A 21,291-nucleotide genomic window follows, 5' to 3' on the forward strand; every position below is an offset into this window, starting at 1 on the left:
TAACACAAATACGCGTTACGAGTTTCCCCCCTCGCAGCACATACGCCAACCACCCACCACTTGGCAGCTTCCCTCTGCTGCCAGGCGGCTGCTCTCGCGAAGATCTGAGGATTTCCTCATGTATTGCACTCTGCCTGTGAAAGGATTGTGCAGCATCGGCCCTGCCGATCACTTTCCTTAGAGGGGAGTGTTAGAGGGTTTGGGTTTTCCCCCCCCGCCCTTCTCCTCTCCTTTCCACTTTGGGACAGGCAGCCCTCATATAAGCAGGCATAGGTTTTGAGCACTGGGATTCACAACGTGATGCCACCAAAGCAGGCTGCAGGGAGGATATTTTCCAGTCAGACACAGCAGGCACATTAGGATTAGCTGTTCCAGGAGAAAGTGAGTGCCTCCATCACTGCAGGAGAGTAAGGCTGAAACCATTAGGACTGTTTACAAAGCTAAAGCAAAATGATGCCAGCGGGTACCTGTGGGTGGCCCTGGGGTGAACCCATGTTGTGCTGGTATAAATCTTTCTCTCACTCTCTTGCTCACATGCAGCGTGGCTACCATCCTCCTTCTGCCTGGATCCTGCCTGTCAGGCTCACTCTGGCTGTGTGTGCTTTATCCTTTCAGATGCACTGGCTACAGGCAATCTTACATGCTTATTTATGGACCATAAGGGGCCCTGCTCTGTGCACTTGATACCCAAGGTGTGCGCAGTTGTTGCAGTGCCACAACACCTCTGCGGCTGGTTTTTTGCATGGGTTTGGCATAGGTGTTGATGCTGCAGGTTTGAAACAGAAAGGAAGTAGATATAAGCTTAGTGTTATGGCCAGGGTCATCATCTATTGAAATCCTGTGGATGAAATTTGGTATAGATGAATGCAAAAAAATGCAGCTTGGGAGAAAAGATTTAAAAGGGAGGGCTTTTTCATAGATTCCAAACTAGCAGATCTGTGAAACTCACTCTTTCTGGATACTGTAAAAATAAAACAGAATCTTTGCCTGTTTCAGTTTGAGTATTACTTGCAGTTGTTATAAGCTCCATAAAATGAAAAAGGCTCCATAAGGACAAGATGTAAGGATGTAGGCAATTATCTGGTTGGGTTCATGTGAAGTTTGTTCCCATAAAATTATGTAGGAAAAGTAAATGATTTGCCAGAAAAGCGTGTAACATCTTGGAAGGTATATGGGATTGGTCAGCACAAGAGAAGTGGAACCAGCACGCATGGATAACTGCCCTGCGCCTGCATACCATTCTTCCTTATTTTGGGATATTGGGGATAACAGCAAACATTTTTGTTCATTCCAACAAAAAATGTCTTTGGGGAAATCTTTATGATTTTCTCTGCAGGAGTTTTAGCTGATCTTTCTAATGTGCTGGGAAGGAAAGGAGACTGCACATATCCTCCAGCTTCTAATTTGCTCAAAAAGCCAATGCTGAGTGATTGAACTGCTGACTTCTTAAGCTTGATTACTTTTCCATCTGCCTGCAAAACACAGAACATGTAAAACCTCCTGTTCATATACTCTCTGAGGACATTCATGTCAGTCCCCATTGTGTTTCATCACATCACCTGCTGACTGCCACAGTGGACATGGAAATGCGGTACCTGATCGTTGTACTACAGAAAATAGTGATAAGGACAGGTGGAGGCACACCGTAATTAACAACATAAGTTTTGGGATGTTTTCTTGCTGGAGGATAGGTGTTTCTTCTGTCATTCTTTTTGTCTAGTATCTTTGTATTTCTTTAATTGCTATGTCTCTTCCACTTGATCCTAGATCCAAATGTGCAGTGAAACTTTGACTTCAACAAAGTTGTATTACAAATTAATTTATCTATCATGTATCATCACAGTGTGTTTCTGTGGAAACACTGTATGGTATAAGAGACTGTGCTATGCTTGTATTCTAAACTGCAAATTGTGTCATTTATATCTTTTCCCTTTTTTTTCATCCTGTGGATGATTTTGGCTTTTTGGCAAAACAATTTTTTTTTATACCATCTCCCTTTCATCCCCAGTATATTTTCAGAAATGCTATCTGAAGCCCCATGATATTTAAAGCTTGGAAGCTTTAGGGTTCTGTTCTCTGGTGTAGGCTGAGCTCCCACACAAGGCTGTCTGTCCCTTGATATGCCACAGCTTGTTGTCTTTGCTTGAGGCTACTTGTTTTAATTTGCCAACTCAAGATGGGAACCATGAGATGTTCAAAGAACCTGCCCCCCGCCAGCCTAAATACTTCAAAAAGCTGTGTTTAAAAGAGCTTTCCTGCAAACATTAGTCATGGGATATAGAAAGTAATGGAAAGAATCACAAAAAAGAAAAGCACACATAATGTGCCTTTGTAGAATTTGTATATTTAAAGGAAGCATAATATGGAAGTTTAATTCTAAGACGTAAAAAACACAAACCAAAATAAAACCCGCCAAACCTCAAACACCTGCAAGTGTTGCCAGTCCTCTAAGATGTATTTTGCCCAGCCCAGCCTTCTGGTGTTAAGATGCAAAGAAGCAAGGTCTCATCCTGCTTGCAGGTGGGACCTGTGGCATGACCATGAGTTCACAGCTAGATGAATACCCCTAACGGCAGAGTCCTTCTTTATCAGCTAAGCACCATGATAGAACTTCAATAATGCAAATACAGTATTATTTCATCCCAGAGGTGCTTATCAGGGAACCCTTTTCCTGGACAGGCTATGTCCATATTTTTTTTGTCTAATATTTTTGCCCTATTTTACCTGAGGCAGCCTGATATGGTGCCTCTGGTTAGCTCTAGTTAGGAAGATTATGTTAACTCATAAGTTAAGTCATCTTATGAATGACTTTTTGATTCATTTTACATCTCTTTCTGGCCAACATGAGATGCTTGATCTTTGAAGACATCCTAGAGCTTAATACAAGGGCTGCTGAAGTCCGTCTGTGTTACATCGTCTCCTCTCTATACCATTGCATGTATTTCCTCTTTGTGCTTTGCGTTGGGAAGAGTCAATGGTTAGGGTCTGGCCAGTGGCAGGACTTTCAGAGGCTATTCAGAGGTGTATCCCACTCTGGGGCACCATGAGATTCAGGTGGGTTCCACATACTGTGAACAACATCACTTAGTAGGTGAAGTTAATGGGAGAAGGAGGACTCTGGGCACCTACAGGACAGCTCCCATGACAGTACAGCAGCACTTACAGAGGGAAAATTTGGTTTCCAGAGGAGTATGGATTTCCAGGTCTTCCAGCTTTATGCCAAAAATAAAACATTCTATGGAAAGCAGGCTCCTGGTGACAGGGGAAATACCCAGCTCAGTGGGGATTCTCGACACGACTTCCCTAGGGTGCCGATCTGGTTACTAAGAGAAGGTTTTGCTTGGTGTCCCCCACTCTCTTTGTTCCTTTTAGCACTTGAGGCTCACACAATCCCATGTGCTCAACCTGCAAGAGCTTTCCCTTGTTGACCTATAAAACAGCCGCCCCTCTGTGTCTTGTGCTGGTCCTTACCAGCTCTTAGTGGCACATGGGCTGGCTGCACGCCCTCACTTACAGCTGCTGCTGTCTGAGGGACAGGGCATTTCTTCTAGGTCAAGCTTTCTGATAGCTTGTGGCTGAAGTTAAAAAGCTCCATCTGTATTTAGCCACAGATGGGCCTTTTCAATGCCAGAAAAGCCTGTTACCTGCCGCTACATTATTAGGATAGCCGTGTTTTTGCAAGGAGTAAACACTGAGAATGAAGAAAGTTGGGGAATTTGGTGTGAATAGTTGTTGAAGGAAACAACAACGAACTGACCTGTGACTTTGTCTCTGTGCTGGCTGGTGGCCAAGGTGCCAACCGCTTCTACGACAACATTGAGGACATGATTGGTTTCCGTCCGTGGCCCTTGATCAAGATATGCTGGCTGGTGTTCACTCCGGGTCTCTGCTTGGTAAGTGCAATTATGACAATGCAGCATATTATTCTGGGTCCCTGGGTTCTCAGTAGAAAACGTTGATTTGTCTTCAAGGTGCTGCTGTAAATTTTTCAAACTGCTATGGAATAGCAAAATCTTGTCCATAGTTGAGGTGGCTATTTATTTCCTTTATAAAGCTTTATCTATTGTCTGAAAAATTAATTGAGCCTGAAAAGCCACTTGTTTATAATTGAAGGCAAAGGGAAATGTATCCTTAATTCTGGAGAGGTTTGGTCAAATTACTTTTGAATAGAAGACCAGTGAGAATTATCCTGTTCTGAAATACTTGCTTCAGCCTGTGTTCCTGTGACCTCCCATGGTTCAGAAATACCTTTCCATAGCCATTTGCTTTCTATGTTATTAAATCTCTTTTAAAAATTCTGTGACAACTGTGTTTAAAGAAAATGCACCCTAAGTCAGGCAAGTTCTTGCTTGTTTTGAGTTTATGTCCAGTCTTGCTCCACTGACTTTTACATGAATTCTGAGGCACATTCTGCTCCTGCATCTGATGTTGAGGGTTGTTTTGTTTGACCTCAGTGGGAAAACAGATGGGATCTATAGCTACAGCTTACCAAAGATTTCCTGTCCTTTGTCCTCGGGCTCCAGCAGGAGTTGACTATTAGGGAAATTTTCAAAGCAAGCCTGATCCAACCCAAATCATCTGAGAGCTCTGTGGCTAGAGAATCCCAAGAGGGGTAATTCTGTGCCTGCGTAGTAGTTCTGAAGGGCTTCTGCCAGGGAGAACAACAATTCCTGACTCTGATATGAAGAAATTGCTGTCTCAACATTGCTGAACCCTCAAAGCTGCTGCCAACTTTACTTAGGTTGAACTTTTAGGAAGCCTGAAGGCTTTACGCTGTGGAGAAGTGTGGCCCTGGCTCTAAGATAACTTCTTCCACAGCCAGCAGGCACCAGGCTCTGCCTCACTGCAGCTAACAAGGTCCATGCTATCTCATGCAAGACAGTATGCTCATTGCCACCCAGCTGGTGCTTACAGGGTGGCCAGGCTGCCTGGCTTGGCTGCTCCCTTTGCTCTAGCTGTATCGTGTTTTCTGCTCCTCAGGCTGTCTTCCTGTTTTCCCTGATAAAGTACACACCTTTGAAATACAACAATTCCTATGTGTACCCACCCTGGGGCTACGTGGTAGGCTGGCTGATGGCACTTTCCTCCATGGTCTGCATTCCTCTCTACGCCATCTTCATCCTCCTGAAAACCAAAGGACCCCTGAAGCAGGTACTGGAATGGTGGTCACCGGGTGAATTGCTGTTTCTTCCCCCAGGCAGCTTGTGGGAAGGGCCACAGGGAAGATGCACATGGCACATTTCTCCTCGGAGAAGGCAAGGGAGGGTGAGGGTGGCTCCTGCCCAGAATGTCCTGCAGCTCTTATTGGCCATTTGGAGGGTCTGGAGAGTCTCAGCACAGCTCCCAGGGGATCATTGAATGTCCAGAGTCTCCATGAGACATTGTAACCACCATGCCCTGTGCAATACATAGACGTATGCAGATTGTCTGTGACGCTGGCTCCACTGGATGGCAGAGGACCCCCTCAGTGTGGGCTACCCAAGGCCACAGGCTGATTGATTTGGTTTATGGTTCAGGTGGGCCCACCGGCCATGTAAGTAAAGGTGGCATGCCACCACCTTTGCCTGCTCTTCTGTTACTGACTGGTGCCAGTGCAAACCAGGTACAAAACCAGGATCTGTTTTGCCTCACTTCTTGTCCCTTGCTCCTGCTCCCCTTTAAGTCCCGTGTCAGAACGATGTTATTTTCTCTGAAGAAATTATCCATGGTTATTAAAGAGGACATGCTCACAGAGTTGTAAAGGCCTACCCTGTGCCATGCGCAGGTCTGTCCTCTTTCAGTGCAGACACCTTGTCCTTGACCTAGGAAGAATGGTGTCTAGGAAGATGGTGTTATGGAGATGACACCCCACCTGATCCATGAAGAAAGACCTGAGTGATGTACAGTACATATACATTTCTGCGCAATTTGTTTTCTGGTCCTTCCCCATCTTCACTGGCTGTAGGCTCACCTGTGGCTGGTAGGGTCAGGGAGCAGGTGAACAGGGGATGGGAGCATCCCTGTGGCTGTGGTGTAGGTGTGACAGTCACATTGCGGGGTCGTGGAGAAGAGGACCCTGCACTGTCAACACAGCCAGGGAATATTCATTCTCCTCCCAGAAACATGTCTGTGAGGAGCCCTGTTTGTCGGGTTGTCAGTCCATGGCCCAGGTTTGAGTGGAATAATTGCCACTGAGAGCAGTTAAAGTGAGCCTGCTCTCCTTCCTCTCCCTTTCACAGCCGTTCGGTGGGAGGGGAGCAGGAGCTGGGACAGTTAGCTCTCCAGATGCCTTTGCCCCCAGCAATGGTTGTGGATCACTATTGGGTGCCAGTTTGTTTACCAGCTTAATTAACAGACACTTCCTCTCTGCAGCGGCTAACACAGCTGATTTCCCCAGCGGAGGACCTGCCGCAGCTGAAGAAGCACGTGGTGGGGCTGTCCGAACTGAAGCACAAGGGATGGTCCCCTCCAGTCCAGGAGGTGCTCAGTATCACAGAGAGAGAAACCCACTTCTGAGGCACTGGGAATGTCTCCTCCACACCCCGGACTGATGCGCTCTCTCCTTCCTGAAGTGGTTTCTTTTCTTTCCTGGGCTCTTCCCTTCTCTCCTTCACATCTGAGACAGAAGCATCCGGGACATTGTCTCCTTTCAGCCAGCTGGTTGCACCCACTGGGGACAACATTTCTTTTGACATCCTGGGGACAAGTCTCCCTGTCAGCAGCTGGGAAGAGAGCAACACACTTTTGTCAAAAGTGTCCTTCAGTACTGACACTGGGGGGAAGAGAAAAACAACATACTAAAAAAAAAAAAAAAAAAAAAAAAAAAAGAAAAAAACCCAGCCATCTTGTTGGGAGGAGGAAAGGAAACCACAGTGGTGAGAGAGAGCAGAGAAATAAAGGTGTGCAGGAGCAAAGTTAGGGATGCAAAGGCACAAAATGATGAGGTGTTAGCATGGGGAATAAGTAAGTTGGTTCGGAAGTACATAAGAAGCTAGAGGATGACAAAAGAAAGTGCATTGCTAGGTCACCTACGTACGAGGGAGAGGGAGCCAGGAACGTATCATAGGCAATGATAAAAGGAGGCTGCAGCATTAGTAGTTATAGCCTCAGTTGTCACTGAAAGGGAAGTGAGTGACAGGATTCTTGATGCAATCATAGTTATTGATGGATCTCAAGGCAGTTTCAGGCTGGAAAGGGGGTGAAAAATAATTTTCTAGGGGACTCACTCTTGGTCAAAACTACACAGCCCAGTGAAAATGCATCCAAGAGTGAAACAGCTGAATATTTGACAATTCTTTCAGAAAATTCATGGAGTGCAGGAAAAGTCCCAGAGCAGTTGGTAAAAATTGAGCTGCAGCACAGCAGGGGAAAATGAGACCCTGGGGAATGCACACCCACAGATGTAACTGCACTGCTGGGGCATTTTGTAGATGAATTAATGAAGGAGTTGTTGGGCATGATTCTGTGCTGCAAAGTAGCTTTGGGGTGAGGGTGGGCAAAGGATTGTGCTCCCTCTGCTTTGCTGCAGATGCCTGCTCAGGGGATAAGGAAGACATAATTGGGTCCGATTCTCATAAGCTCAGGCAAGATAAAGCAGTAATTAATAGGTAAGATGGGTTAATCGGAAGCAGATAATGCAAATTAAAGGTCTCTTGTTGCCAGGGTAGTCATGAACGTGACGCGATGGCTGAGAAGGATTGCACTTGGATGCGGTGTTTGGTGCTGTGCCAGACAGCTCTGTCCTGTGGAGGCTGTAGCTGTAAAATTCCCTGCCAAAACCTGCTTGAATACCCATCAGAACTTCACAGTTAAAAACACAGGAAAAGCCAGTGGCTGGATCCCCCACAGGAGCTTTGCCATGGTCAAGGGTACATGTTGGTGCATGGCTGTGTTTCAATAGTGGTGCATCAAACCATGCCAAATAGCCATTAAACAGAATCAGAGATGCCACAGGCTCCTTTCCTTTGTTCCTCATTCCAAGTAATTGCTTTTCCCTGTGCTATGTGGAGATAAACCACCAGCGCTGAAAGTAAGTGGGAAAATTAGGCCTCATCTGTGCAATGCAGTACCTGTTCCAATTACTATGGGAACCTTATCTTTTGCAGCTTCCTGTGAGTTTAACTGGTGAATTAGCATAGGAAAATCTTTCCCCCACTTAATTCCCTTTCCTTTAAAAACTAAAAACTGTTGGTGAAATGAACACTGAAATTCAAATATCAAAATTTGTACATCTCCGGGACACTACCGTTTGACTGCAGATGGTTTACTGTAAAAGGCAGAGAGAGCTGACAAAGCTCATTCTTGTTTCCTGCAAAGGACTGCAGCACCACATAAGGTCCCATTTATTTTATTTTTATTTTTTAAAGAACGGAATGTCACGCTACTACAATAGTTGTGGGAAGAGCTTAACATCCGGAGGCTTGCAGTCAGGTCTCATGGTAAGTATTCTGGTGTTTTCTCCTCTCCCTCCCAGCTGTGTCACTCACGATTTGGTGGTGGGAGCAGCTACCTGCAGCAGGTCTTTGCATGCAGCTGGAGCAAAAGCCAGTGGTTGCCACCAAGGAGCAGCAGTGCCAGGGTGGCAGATCCAGATCAGCTGGAGGAATCACCAGCCCCAGGAGTGCTGGCTGTCTGCTGGGTGCTCTGTGGCTGCCTCCCCGTGCTTGAAGCTGCGGCAGGGCTGTGCACGAGAGGTTTGATTTCAGGCGTGGGCTGCACTTACCTGTGGTCAAAATGGTGGTGTGAGTTTTGAGAAGGAAACCTGCCTTTTCTTCTTCAAGAAACAGAAAGGAATGTTAAAGGACCAGAACTTGCCATTCACATTCAGTCTTAGGCATTAGCACAGGTTTTTTGTAGGACCCTTGGTAAGACATTTGACCCCTTTGCTCCTGCTACCATGCCTTCAAAGATGTGAGGTAGTCTCCTACTACCAGAGAAGTTCTGGAGATGTGTTCACTCCTTTTTCTGAGGTAGTTGGATAACACTGCAAAAATCCTAGAGAGAAATAAATCACTCTTCAGTTTGGAGCACAGACATGGAGCTGTGTTATCAAAAATAAATATTGCATGAACTGGTTCCTCTGTTGCTTGTGTATGATCTGATAGTAGCATCTCACCTTTGCCAGGAAGCAGCATATTTTAATGAAGTCAGAGGAGGTATTGCTGTCTCCATTGAAAGCAGTTACAAAATTCCCCGGATTGGGAAATTAATCTAGATGCATTGGATGGGATTGACAGAGTCTCAGGAAGTTTAAGGGAAAGCTCAGTGACCCAAGTGCACCCAACTGGGGGAATAGCAGAAAATGCCACCAATGGCTGGCTTTTGCTATGAGACCCTCGGTGTGCAGGCATAGTCAGGGACAAAGCAATGATTTGCTGAACTTATACAAACCTCTCAGTCATTGCCGTGTGCATACAACGGATCTGACAGGTCTCCATCAGCCCCTGGAAGTGGGCATTTCTGGACATCTCCGAGTCTGATGGGAAACTGCTCCCTTCCTGCGCACCACCAGGGTGTAAGTACACTATCAAAGGAGTGGTACGGAGAGGAGAAGGTTTTTTTGCCTCTGTAATTGTTGATAACATGCCAAGACACAATGTTTTTGAAGCTGAAGTCCAAGGAAAGTTGTAAGGTGGCCATACTGTGCTTCTCCTCCTGGGTGGAGGAAAAACATTGTATATAGAAGAAAAGGCAGACATCTGCCAGGCTCCCAATTACCACTTTTGATTTTTCAGGGTTTTTTTCATTAAAAAGGCCGTTTGCACCCCTCTCTCCAGAAAGGAAAGTCAGGAAAATAGTTTGTTAGCAAAGAAAAATCAAGCCAAAAGGTCTTGTATTTTCCTCCTCCTCTCTTCATTCTCTTTTGTTTCTTCTCATTTTCCCCATTCCCTTCCCTTCAGCCTTCCCTCCCTTCTTACTTTGACAGTGGCAAATGGAAAAAAAAGGAGATGATAGCTGAAAACTTGTACTGGACAATATTTAATGAAAGAAAGATAAAACAAATGGCAAAAAACCCAAGGAAGTTGTTAAGGGTTATTTGTTTGACATGCTCCCCCCATCACTCATCCACCCTCTCAGCCAGAATGGATATGTCCATCCCTGTGTGCATCAAGAGAGCCCCTTCCCATGCCTTTCCGGCAAGTTTCTTTTACATGTGTTGTTCTTGAGCCTCTTCCCTTAGATTCTCATCTGAATGAAGGTGATTCCTGGTCTGGCTGGACTGCTGCCCCCTGCACTTGGTCAGGTGGGGAGACACTGTGGTGTCCCTTGCACGACCCTGGGGAACTGGCCGGGAAGCCCTTCCCATCCTGGCTCCGGAGGGTGCACCCAAGCTCTGAAGGACTCTCACAGCAGTTCTTCCACTTCTACCTCTGTCCAGCATAAAGTAATATGTATTTCTTCTCATCATCAGGATATCTTCAGTTTTCATGGCTTCAACACCCAACATAATTTCTTGGGGGGAGGAGAATTGGGGGGAGGAGAATTTCAGTGGCATTTCATCTTGGCTGGAGCTTGGTTCTCAAACCTTCTCCTGCCCCAGGTGACCATGGTAGCTCTCAGGCAAAGGACAGTGAACTTCTGTAGATCCCAATTATCTGGAGGTGCAACTGTGCCCTCCCTCCAGCCCTCATCTTAGCTTTTTGGGTGGAGACAAGCTATGCCCGTGACAGCCCTAGTGCAGGGGTTAGCTACACTTGAAGCCACAGCTCTGTCCCGACCAAAGCTCTTGATTTTCCCTTGATCCTGTGCATGCCAGGAGAGGGAGGACACAGGGCAGTAGGGACTGAGCTGGAGGAAACAGGACATTTTCATTTGTGGAAGAAGAGCAGGGAAGGCTGGTTTCTCAGATCTTAAGTCATGTGTGCCTTGTGTGAGTTATGGGTGTCTGCAGAGGCTGTGTGGTTTGTGCTTACATCTGGGGCCTTTCCTGGGCTGTTGCTTCCCTGGTGTGTGGCAAGAAGGTTTGGCGAGGCGCTTTCCTGGGCTTGAAGGGAGGTGAGCCTTGCCCAGGTAGAAATAAGAGACAGTAGCCAAGTGACTTGGGAGTACAGCGTGCAAGGGCCAGGAAAATCTGCAGTCATGAGGGTATAAAGAGCATCAGGTTGTCTTGCTGTTCTTTGCTTTATTAGGTTATGCACACTTACATACAGTCACCTCTTACTAATAAGCTAAGTCTGGTTTGAACAGAGTAAGAGGGAGTAATGTTCATCAAAGGAGAAGATAAAGTAAGCTTTCAAAGAGTAAGGATTAAAATTTAAGACCTGAGAGACTGAGGAGATGTGTATATGCTGCTATCCAGTTCCCTCCACAGGGCTGCAGGGAAGAGCTGGGGCATTAAAGTCAAAGATTTTATTCCTGAATATCTTGCTGAGACCAAGGGAAAAGAAGAAACATGTCTAACAGCATTTGCAGGGGTGGTAGGGAGTTTGTTTTGTTTTTAAACTCAGAATAAAGCCTGGCCCCTTGACTGTTCTTGGAGCAAAATCCTGGCTCTGTATTGAATCCCTGACCCATGACTGAATCTGCAAAGGAGGACATGTATTTTTGGAGCTGTCTGTTCTGCTTTGTCAAGCCTGTGCTTGGAAAGTTATGTGGAAAGGAAAGGGATTCCCAGGGAGAAATGGTGACATGGTTTAGTGGTGGACTTGGCAGTCCTGAGTTAATGGTTGGACTTGATCTCAAAGGTCTTTTCCAATCTAAATGATTCTATGATTATAAGTGCTTCCAATGGCAGTGAAAAGCCAGTCATGGGCAACTCTATCCAGTCTTGCTTTTGGTGACATGCCAAGACCATGCCGTGAAATGGTCTCTTGATTTTTCTCTCTCTCTCTTTTTTTTTTTTTGTTTTGTTTTGTTTTGGTTTGTTTGTTTGTTTGTTTTCACAGGCTGTGGAATAGTTTCCTGCCCAGCCTGGGTTACAGCCTGGACATGGAGCTTTACCCCACTAGCTGTCTAGGATGGCTGCTCTGGACCAAAGCCATGCACACACTCATTTGTTATTTGCCAGTGGCCACTAGACTTTTCCAAACTATGCTTTATTGAGTTTGAGCCTTTTGTTGTGTTATGATGTAGATAGTGGTCTCTGGAGAAGGATGAGTGATTACAGGCAGTCTAGTGCTATTCTCAACCTTGTACTTCAACAGGAGATGAAACAATCATCTTTCTTTCATGGAGAAATAGACCCACCTCCAAACAAAAAAGCAACCTGTTGCTTTCCTGTACTGTGGAGAGGGGCCATCGCTGCATCATACAACGTGAGCCTCCCTCCCCATGCACAGCCTTTGAAGCGGGGATGATCTAAGAGCTGGAGCCCAGTGTTTCTTGACGAGGCTCTCCAGGAGCAGAGGGCTTTGTGCTGGGATGCTGCAGGTAGCACACAGGTGGGCCCAAGAGCTACTGAAGAGAAGTCCTACCAGTGGCAAGACACAGCGGTGTAAATGAGAAACCCTGGGTCAGCCTTTTCAGGGTGGCAGGCGGCAGCCTGGCAATGGGAACTGGAACAGTGCTGAGGCTTAATCTCATACCTTTGGGGAAAACATGTCTGGGCACTGTTAGTTTTCTGTGTTACACTTTTGGATGAGGTAGGCCAGGCTGGGGGACTGTGGCTCCCATTGGCACCGGTGTGATGTGTACGTCAGTCATGTAACAGGGAGACAGGACTGCCCCATGCAGCCCTGTCCCATGGGTGTCTGTCCTGTCACCAACACGGGGCTCTCCCCTTCCCAGCTGCTTTTGTAGGGCTCAGCTTTACACCTGCTGCTTAGCTGAAGCCTAAGCTACCGGGCTAAGTAAAACCGGAGCCCAGGGGCAGCCTCCAGTTGTCCTGTCCCATGAACCTCCTTGTCCAGGAGCCCAAGCATGGAAGTGTGTGTCTGCATGTGGTGAGCAGTGCAGTCAGGCATGGCTGGGGTTTTTCAGAGTCTGTGGATAAGGATATTTGAACACTTTAAGAACATATTGATTTTACAGTGACTAGTTGGGAAAATGCCAGGAATTAATTTCCTTTTTCTTTCTTTCTTTCTTCCTTTCTTTCTTCCTTTCTTCCTTTCTTCCTTTCTTTCTTCCTTTCTTTCCTTTCTTTCCTTTCTTCCTTTCTTTCTTTCTTCCTTTCTACCTTTCTTCCTTTCTTTCTTCCTTTCCTTTCTTTCCTTTCTTCCTTCCTTTCTTCCTTTCTTCCTTTCTTCCTTTCTTCCTTTCTTTCTTCCTTTCCTTCCTTTCCTTTCTTTCCTTTCTTCCTTTCTTCCTTTCTTCCTTTCTTTCTTCCCTTTCTTCCTTTCTTCCTTTCTTTCCTTTCTTTTCTTTCTTCCTTTCTTTCTTCCTTTCTTCGTTCCTTTCTTTCTTTCCTTTCTTTCCTTTCTTTCTTTCTCTCTTTCTTTTCTTTCTTTCTTTCTTCCTTTCTTCCTTCCTTTCTTCCTTTCTTCATTCCTTTCTTTCCTTTCTTTCCTTTCTTTCCTTTCTTTCCTTTCTTTCTTTCTTTCTTTTTTTTTTTTTCTGAGTTACCTGCCATAGCCAGAAGTAAAAAAAATCCAGCTTTTAAAAGTTCTTTGATGCCTCAAATTTTACATAATGTAATTTTCAGCATGACCCTTATCCCAGCCTCTTGCAGTTCAAGACAGAGGTGGCATTTCCCCTGCATTTAGGGGTGGTTGAGCTCAGTCCCACTTCCCTGCTTCCCTGGTCTCCAGGCAGGTGGAGCTGGGCTGTGCTAGGGCAGGGGCTGCTGACCTTTGCAGTTACCTCTGGGGGGGTTCTCTCCAAGCAGCTGTCGCAGCCTGCAGTCAGGGGTGGCAGCAGCAAAACCTTTGCTGTTCAGTCCTGAGGCACCCTCAAGGCTTTGGATGAGGAGGAAGGCAAAAGGGGGCCGGTCCCTTTCAGAAAGTTAGAGATACTGATCTCAGATGTTGCCCATCTCCACGGGGGTGTCAGGGCATCTAAGGGAGAATTATGCTTTGGTAGTTTTTGTTTCTTAATTACACCACTAATGTCCATGCTGTGACAGAGACTGGTGAGTAAACACGTTGCTGCCGGCGTGTTGAGTTTGTGAGCCTCTGGACCTTGACTGTAAGTAAATGTAATTTGTAATCTTGGTAAAACTTTCCAAAATTTCTTCCCTCTCTGGAAGGAAGGGAAGGGTGTTTTACTGACCGTGGGCAGAGGTACCAGCAGCACCTTCTGTCTGTTTTGGCCAAAGTCCCTCGGACGGGCTGACATACAGCACATCGAACGACAGCAAAGCAATTTCCCACCATCCGATTCTATCGATAGAAGCAAATCTCCCGGGGGGTGAAACACGATTGCTGCAAACAAGGGCTTGTTTTGGTTGTGCGCATCACATGGGCAAGCAGCAGCAAGGCTGCAGGCTGGAGACATTTTCCCTCACAGTGCAGGCACTGTCCCTTCTTATGTGGTGATAAATGAGATTGCACCTGCATGGCACTTCATAGAGGAGCCAGGGCTTTGCTCTTCCTCCTCCTCTTGTCCCCAAGGCCTGAGTACTTACCATGATGGAGCACCTGTGGTGGGCAGCGGTTACACTGCCTCTGTTGTTAACTTGCCCTGGCTTGCATCGCATACCCAAATCTGTCCTCTTCTTTCCTCCACACCTATCACATTTTTCCCCACACCCCTGTGCTTTTGAGGTCAAACACAGCCACACAATAAGGCTTCTTCTTGTAGAAGAGCACTGCCATACAGTTGTACTGGGAAGAGGCATAAGCTCTATCAGTATAACTGTACTTACGCTGATTTAAAGCATATACCTCAGAGCTTTTATCAGCATAAGCCTCTTAATAAAGACGGAAAAAATCATATGCTCTCCTGGCAGAGCTGTACCAATGATGTAACTAGATGACCTAAGGGCACGTTTACTTTAAAGTTAGGTTGGTTTAACACAGTATGTGTTTTCAGTCAAATCTGCCAAAGTATTTGAGGACACTTCTATTTATGTTCCATTCACACTAATTTTAACTTATATTAAGTCCATCAGAATCAAGTTTGAGCTAAGTTGAACACAGTGTTACTTTTCACACTGCTTTGGATGGATTAGAAGCAATAGAGCTAAATCATCACAGTCCCTTGTGGGAGCAGTTTCACTGACAGAAAGATGCACAGGTTTTTTATCTACATTTATCAAAAGAATCTGCAGACACAGGCACACTTTTATTGATGTGACTGTGTCCACCTGTCACTCAAATGGTCTTTGAACTGGAATAATCATGCTTGCAAAGTAGGCTGCTCTGGTTTAATTTAGCCTAACTGCTTTTGATTTAAATGGACAATGCTGATTGCTTAAGTGTAGACGAGACCTGCGAGAGCTCCTTGCACCGTAACCCTGCTGTTAACGAAGTCCTGCAAGAAGCCCTTCTCCCTGCAGAAATCCTGTGGCTGGTGTCCGTGATCCCTCTTGCTTCTGGTTCCCAGGGCCTTATGCCCCTTGTTGGTGTGCTGGCCAGGAGATGTACAGCATAGGGATAGTGGACACCCAGTTTCACTCAGATATCCCTGTGGCAGGGAAGATATCTGGGAAGATGGGGACAAGAGGAAACTCTGACATGCTTAGGGTCTGCTCCCAAATCCCACCATGGACATCAGTGGAACATGGCCTCCTGGGACCTCTGGGACCCCTGGGAACACCAGCGTCTGTGTGTCACCTGGACCCCAGGCATGCTTGCACCCCAGGAGCTCTGGCCTTTGGAGCATCTCTGGAGAATGCCAAGGGCCCAGCAATCAGCTCAAGAGCCTTCTGGCAGCTCCTGGAAGGCAGGCGCTGGTAATTAAACCTTGCGCTTTGGGAGGGCAACTCAGGTCTGGCTTTGCCCAGCAGGAAACTGAACCCGCGTCGTAGTGCGGTGCTATAGCTATCAGCACAACCAGGCAAATGGGCTGGGCCACCCATGAGTACCAGGCACCCGCAAGCACTGCGGCCAGCTTTGCTGCAGCCAGGGAAGGAGATAAGGAGATGTTGTGACGGTGCAGAGGCCTGAGCCTTCACTGTGCTTTAGCTGTTAACAAAAGCTACAGGCATGATACCCTATGTGAAGCAGTGCATTTCTCTCCCCTCAGAAACTTCCACATACACAGCCCTATTTATTTCAATCAAAGAGAAAAACTGGTCACACCCCTAGAAGTACTCTACCCAAACAAACGGGAGGTGAAGGCTTTCATTGAAAAGACAGAGTAAGGAAAATGCTATTTTGACCTCTCTGAATGCACGGATTATATTTTAGTGGCCTTTTCTTTCTCTTCTACCTAATATGCCCCTCGTCGCACAACATGTCTTAGGACTTGTCAGATTGATCTTCTTCATTTTGTGCTGGAGGACTCTTGATCCTTCAGGTCTCACTTGCTGACCAAAACTTGGTGCTGATAAGTCTTTAGCAGAGGAAGTTTTTCTCACAGTTTTTTTTCAGCCAGATGGGTTAAGGTGAAGTGCATAGGACAAACAACAGAGAAAACACTGAGCTTAACATAACTTGGCTGTTTCACAGCTGATGAAGTCTTATTGCCCATATCTCCAGTGACATTATCTCACTAGCTTTCCCTGTCTCCAGAGTATTACAGGGGAATAAAATGAATAGGCGAGCCCTGAACAGAAGTGCTCCAACCCAATCTATTTTTCTTTTACAGGTCACCTTTAACCTCCTCCAGGGTGGAAATTCCTTTTCTTTTCTCGTACTTATTTTTCAGTTTTGTTCTTACTGTATTTCTTTAACATTTTTTGTTCCTCCACCATGTTGTGCTTTGTTTGTGCTGCTGGCCGTGGAAGTGATTTAAAAATGCCCAGACTTTGAAACAAGTGATCTCCAGATGAAATTGCTCCCAAAGGCTCCTAGCAGTTGCAGGGGCAAGTGGGATAGATGTAGATTTAAGACCTATGGGTGAAGGCAACTGTAAATAAAAGTGCTAGCTGTGGAAAGTATTGGACAGGTTCCCAGGGAAGGGTATTTCAGAGAAGCTGTGTGCCCTGGGAGCATGGCTGGCAGCCTGTGGAGAACTCTAAACGTGTGGGGCGAGACCTCTCCCTATGCCCTAGGACTGGCTTGTCCCACCTTGATTGGGGATGATTGCACAAGGTGCCCAAGATCAGGAGGAGCCTGGGTTCTGGCAGCTTTCCTGGGGAGATGAGGCCAGCAAGGCTGGGAGGTGAGTATGCACCGAGTACTGACAGCCCATCCACTGCCTGCAAAGCAACCCTAGACTCCACCATGGGAGTTTTCAACAGGCCCCCTGGGTTGGGAGTCCTCTATAGCACCTGTGGGTGGAAGCTGGGAGGACTGAGCACAGGAATTGTCCTGCCTTACCTACCCTGGTCTTATGCATTTTCCATGAATATACCCTACTGACCACTGTTTGGGGGAGGATGGCTTGGGTGGCAGAAGTCAAACCAGACCTGAGCTCTGAGCCTGCTCAGGGAGGAAGGAGGCAAGCCAACCTTGCCCCAGCTGCAGGCTGGCCCTGAGGTTGTGGAGGTGAAGGCCATGCCTCAGAACTGGGCTCAAAAAAGCAGCGCCTGCCGGACCTGCTGTGCTGGCCAGCTGTGCTTCCCTTTCGAGGTGGTGGACTTGATGGGCTTAGTCAAAGGCAGGCAGTCTCACAGCTAGTAGCAGCTCTTTTCAGTGAGTGCAGCCCTATTCCTCTTTGCAAATTATCCTCGAGTGATTCTGCTTCTGCTTATTTTACAATGATTGTGCTAATGATTTTTGCAAATGAATTTTAAACCATGAGATGGCTAGCCTGATTATTTGGCTGCTTTTACTGCTGTCATCACATCCAATAGCTGTTATTCACAAAACACTCTTTGCACTTGTGTTTACTCACCCAGATTATATGGTGGGGTTGGGCTCATTTGCTGGATACCTCCCAAGCCACCGAAAGCTTTGGAGATGGCAGCCCAAATGCTTCAAATGCAAATACTCAAGCCAGCGAGTATTTGTCTGAGTATCTGCCAAACTCCCATTTTCTGGGAACACGCTGGTGAATCAAAATTCAGTCTCATGAATGTTTATGGACAACAACCAACAGAACAGCTCCAAATCCCACCCTTCCAAACAAATTCTCTTTCTCTCCTAAAGTATGTTCCCAAACTCATTTGAGCTTACCCGTCCGTGTCTAGTTCTAGCCAGTTATGAAATATCCATGTACTCTCTTCTTTTCTTGGTCCCACTTTCCTTTCTTCTGGGAAAGAAAGGGGTTGCTCAGACTGATGCTGTGAGACATACTTGCTTCCCAGTGCCTTCAATACTCATTGCCTGCTTCTGCTTCTAACTTGCACAACAAATATTATACAGAAAACCTTTGTTGTTTTCAAATGCAGTTTTTATCCATTCAGTGGAAATGGCTGCTTTCTGCCTTGTTTTCTTTCCAGAGCAGCAGTGCATGAGGTAGGGAGACTGGGTTGCCATTTTTCAAGCGACAGGAGTGAATGTCTTTGCCTATGGCAACTGGTGTTTCCAGTTGACTCGCTGCAGTTCTCTGGTGTTCCTCAGCCAGGACTGTGTGGGGAGCTGTGAAAATGCATGTAACGGTCTGCACCTGCCCTGCAAGCAAACTGCTACCATCTCTCTCTGTCTTTTTATTTTAGGAGGTGTCATATGAGCAATGGGCCTTGAGGAGAGACTGAAGACCAAGAGGGAACAGTGATGGACAGGTTAATGCTAGGCATGGCGTGCTCAGGAAAGGGTGAGTTACGATATCTCGGTGGCTGAAGTTTCATTCCCTCTGACAAAAGGAGGCCAGGGGCTTTGCTGCTGGCTCCCCGCTGAAACTACCCTACCATCTACATGTACCTACTCTAATTTGGTTTGTCTGGCTGAAGCAAATCTGACCTGGTAATACGGCATTGCATTTTAAAAAAGCCTGTTTCCCAGCTTGGACTCCGCAGTGGCTGCAAAGCAAAGACGAGGGAGAGCTGAGCTTCTTACATGGTTTGGCACATCCAGGGCTGTGCCCATGCATGCCCCAGGAGACAGGGGGAGCGCACCTCTCCGGTCCTGCTTTCACCAAGAGCTGTGAGGAAGCTCTCTGCAACACTGTGAGCCTTGGCTTACCAGACAGGGACATGACCTCGCTCCTGGGGACTCAGCTGGCAGCAGTTCCAGCAGAGCACCATGGCACAACAGGTGATAATGAATTCCCTGTTCTGCACTTCACCCCTCCCTGCCTTTGCAGGTCTGGGCAGTGCAGGCTGTGCTCAGCTGCATAAATGCAGAATAGGTTTTCTAGGCAGCAAAGGCAGCACAATATTTTTTATCCCAGACAAAAGTCTAAAGAAAAGATTTCTGAGACAGATGTAGTTTACCTCTCTTTTAACTTTGTTAGCTGCTAATTGAGAGGTACTCAAGCTCACAGAGTGGCATGGGGAACACAGGCTCCCTGGCAGAGGAGAGGGATCGGGGTGCTCTATCAGACCTACAGCTCACTCCCAGAAAGCATTCCTGCTCGCAGAATTTGCTTCAGCTCAGGGAAGATGCCTTTTCATCAGGATGCTTCCAGCCTGTGTGCAATCCTCCCACTCAGCTCTCACACCCTCGTGGGTTTACCCAGAAAAAATAATTTTCTTTCTCCACTGTCCCTCTCACCAGCCTGGACAGCCCTCCTGGCAACACCATCTTTCTCTTTTAATGGCTGAGATAACCTGGTGGGGGGTCTTACTGCCTCCCCCATGCTCTTCTAGGGCCTTATCCTGAAACATGATTTTTAAATATAATCCATTGGTAGGATATTAGTGCAGATGTAGATGGGACCACAAGCACCAATCTCAGCAAAGATGTGAGGCAGCACATTTTCCCTCCCATCTGTACGGGGTAAGGGCTTCAGCAGATGAACTGCGTTAGGTTTAGCTGTGATGGGATATGGGTGTGATTGCTGTCTCTGAGGAAAGGAGGCATGAGGGACCTTTAAAGGAGAGTTTTGCTAATGAGAAATTAACAAAACTAATTGTGTGGGATTGCTGGTGTATCCTCAGCCCACCTGAGCACCCAGGGAGATGGTGTGGGGTCATGGCTGTGGTGAAGCAAGCCCTTGTGTACGGGCTGGAGCATACAGGGAAATCCAGGTCACTGGCTGCATTGTCTCTGCAAGCGCTGAAAGCCACTAAGTGTACTTTTGTCACTAATTTAAGCATACCTAGCTCTGTTTCTCTGTTTTCACACAAAGAGAGGAGCTGGTAAGTGAGAAGGTGTTATTTTTGCCAGTGATATCTGGGGAGAATTATACTTTAATTCACTTGGGCTCTTTCCCCTGCACCTCTGAAAATGCTGCTGCTAATGAGGTGATGCTTGCAGAGCCAGCAGCTCCTGCATGCTGCCTTTGAAAGAGAATTCTTTGTGCTCCTGGTGGATGCAAATTGTCTTGGGCCCCAGAAAGAAAAAGAAAAGGGAAATAAAGGCTCCATGCAACCCCTTTTAGAACCAAAGACAGGATTTACACACTAAGCAACTGGTTGTTCGTGTGTGGCTCCTTCCCTTGGCTGGTGGCTGGTACCAGACACTTCAAATGAGGAGTATCCCTCTTCCTCTGCCTTCCCCCTTCACCCCAAAAGCCTGACCCACAGCCAGTAGTGCACCTGACTGGTGACGCTGTAGTGTCCTTTGGGACTATTCCTTCTGAGCCCTGCCTGCCCTGTTGCCCCTTTGCAGCACTGCGCTTTTACAAGCCTGGCCCTGTGCAAGGGCTGTGTGAAAACAGAAGAGGCTCACAGAGACCCAGCCTCCCTGCTGTGCATGGTGTGCTGGACTTCTGCATCCTCTGCATGATTGCGGCCAACCCTGCTCGCGGAGAAGATGGAGACCACTGTCTGACTGCAAACACGAAGGGCAAGGGGTATGCACAGCACCTTTAACATGGCCTCTTCAGTGCTGCTGCAGCCATCCTTGCAGGAACTGCTGCAGCAACATGCATGCAACCAATGCCATGCAACTCACTCACCTGCTGCCTTCCCCATTTTTCAGCATCAGGCCCTTTGCCGGCGCTCCTGCCCTCCCTCCTGCCCATATGCCCTTGGAGACTCCTCTCTCCCAGCAACGTGTGTTTTTCCAGTGGCTCTGGGTATCCCCCCCGCACCACACCCGCGACATGCAGGGTGTTGATTTGACTGGACGTGAGCTCAAAGCTCATTAAGGGCTCATCGATACAGGCGATGAGGAGCTGCGTGGGGTGAGGCAGGGGTAGAGGGGCCCCAAGGCAGGAGGGGCTCATAGCTACCCTCTGTGTGGGAAAGCAGGCCAGTATGTGCCTCTCTGGGCTGGTGTCTCCGTGAGCGGCTCTGCGCACCCCAAGGACCTTCAACTGGCCAGCACCCTGAGGTAGGTGCAT

At 47.1% G+C, this 21,291-nt stretch overlaps 2 protein-coding genes across 3 annotated transcripts in view; both read left to right on the top strand.

The window, feature by feature from the left end:
• LOC308066362 (sodium- and chloride-dependent betaine transporter-like) overlaps window positions 1-18,501 on the top strand; it is a 49,441-nt gene extending 30,940 nt beyond the window's left edge. The window contains exons 12-14 of the mRNA XM_080393547.1: window positions 3,793-3,893; window positions 4,981-5,151; window positions 6,352-18,501. Coding sequence (XP_080249673.1) covers window positions 3,793-3,893; window positions 4,981-5,151; window positions 6,352-6,495 — 416 coding nt within the window. The 3' untranslated portion in view covers window positions 6,496-18,501. The remainder of the gene's footprint in view (window positions 1-3,792; window positions 3,894-4,980; window positions 5,152-6,351) is intronic.
• A 2,151-nt stretch (window positions 18,502-20,652) lies between these two features.
• The window catches only part of LOC308066354 (sodium- and chloride-dependent GABA transporter 1-like), a 50,872-nt gene continuing 50,233 nt past the window's right edge, over window positions 20,653-21,291 (top strand). For both annotated transcript variants that reach the window (XM_080393522.1, XM_080393524.1), the window contains exon 1: window positions 20,653-21,281. The gene's annotated coding sequence lies outside the window, so the exon portion shown is untranslated. The remainder of the gene's footprint in view (window positions 21,282-21,291) is intronic.

Source organism: Falco punctatus (assembly GCF_963210335.1).
Source record: "Falco punctatus genome assembly, chromosome: 6".
Taxonomy (NCBI): Eukaryota; Metazoa; Chordata; class Aves; order Falconiformes; family Falconidae; genus Falco; species Falco punctatus.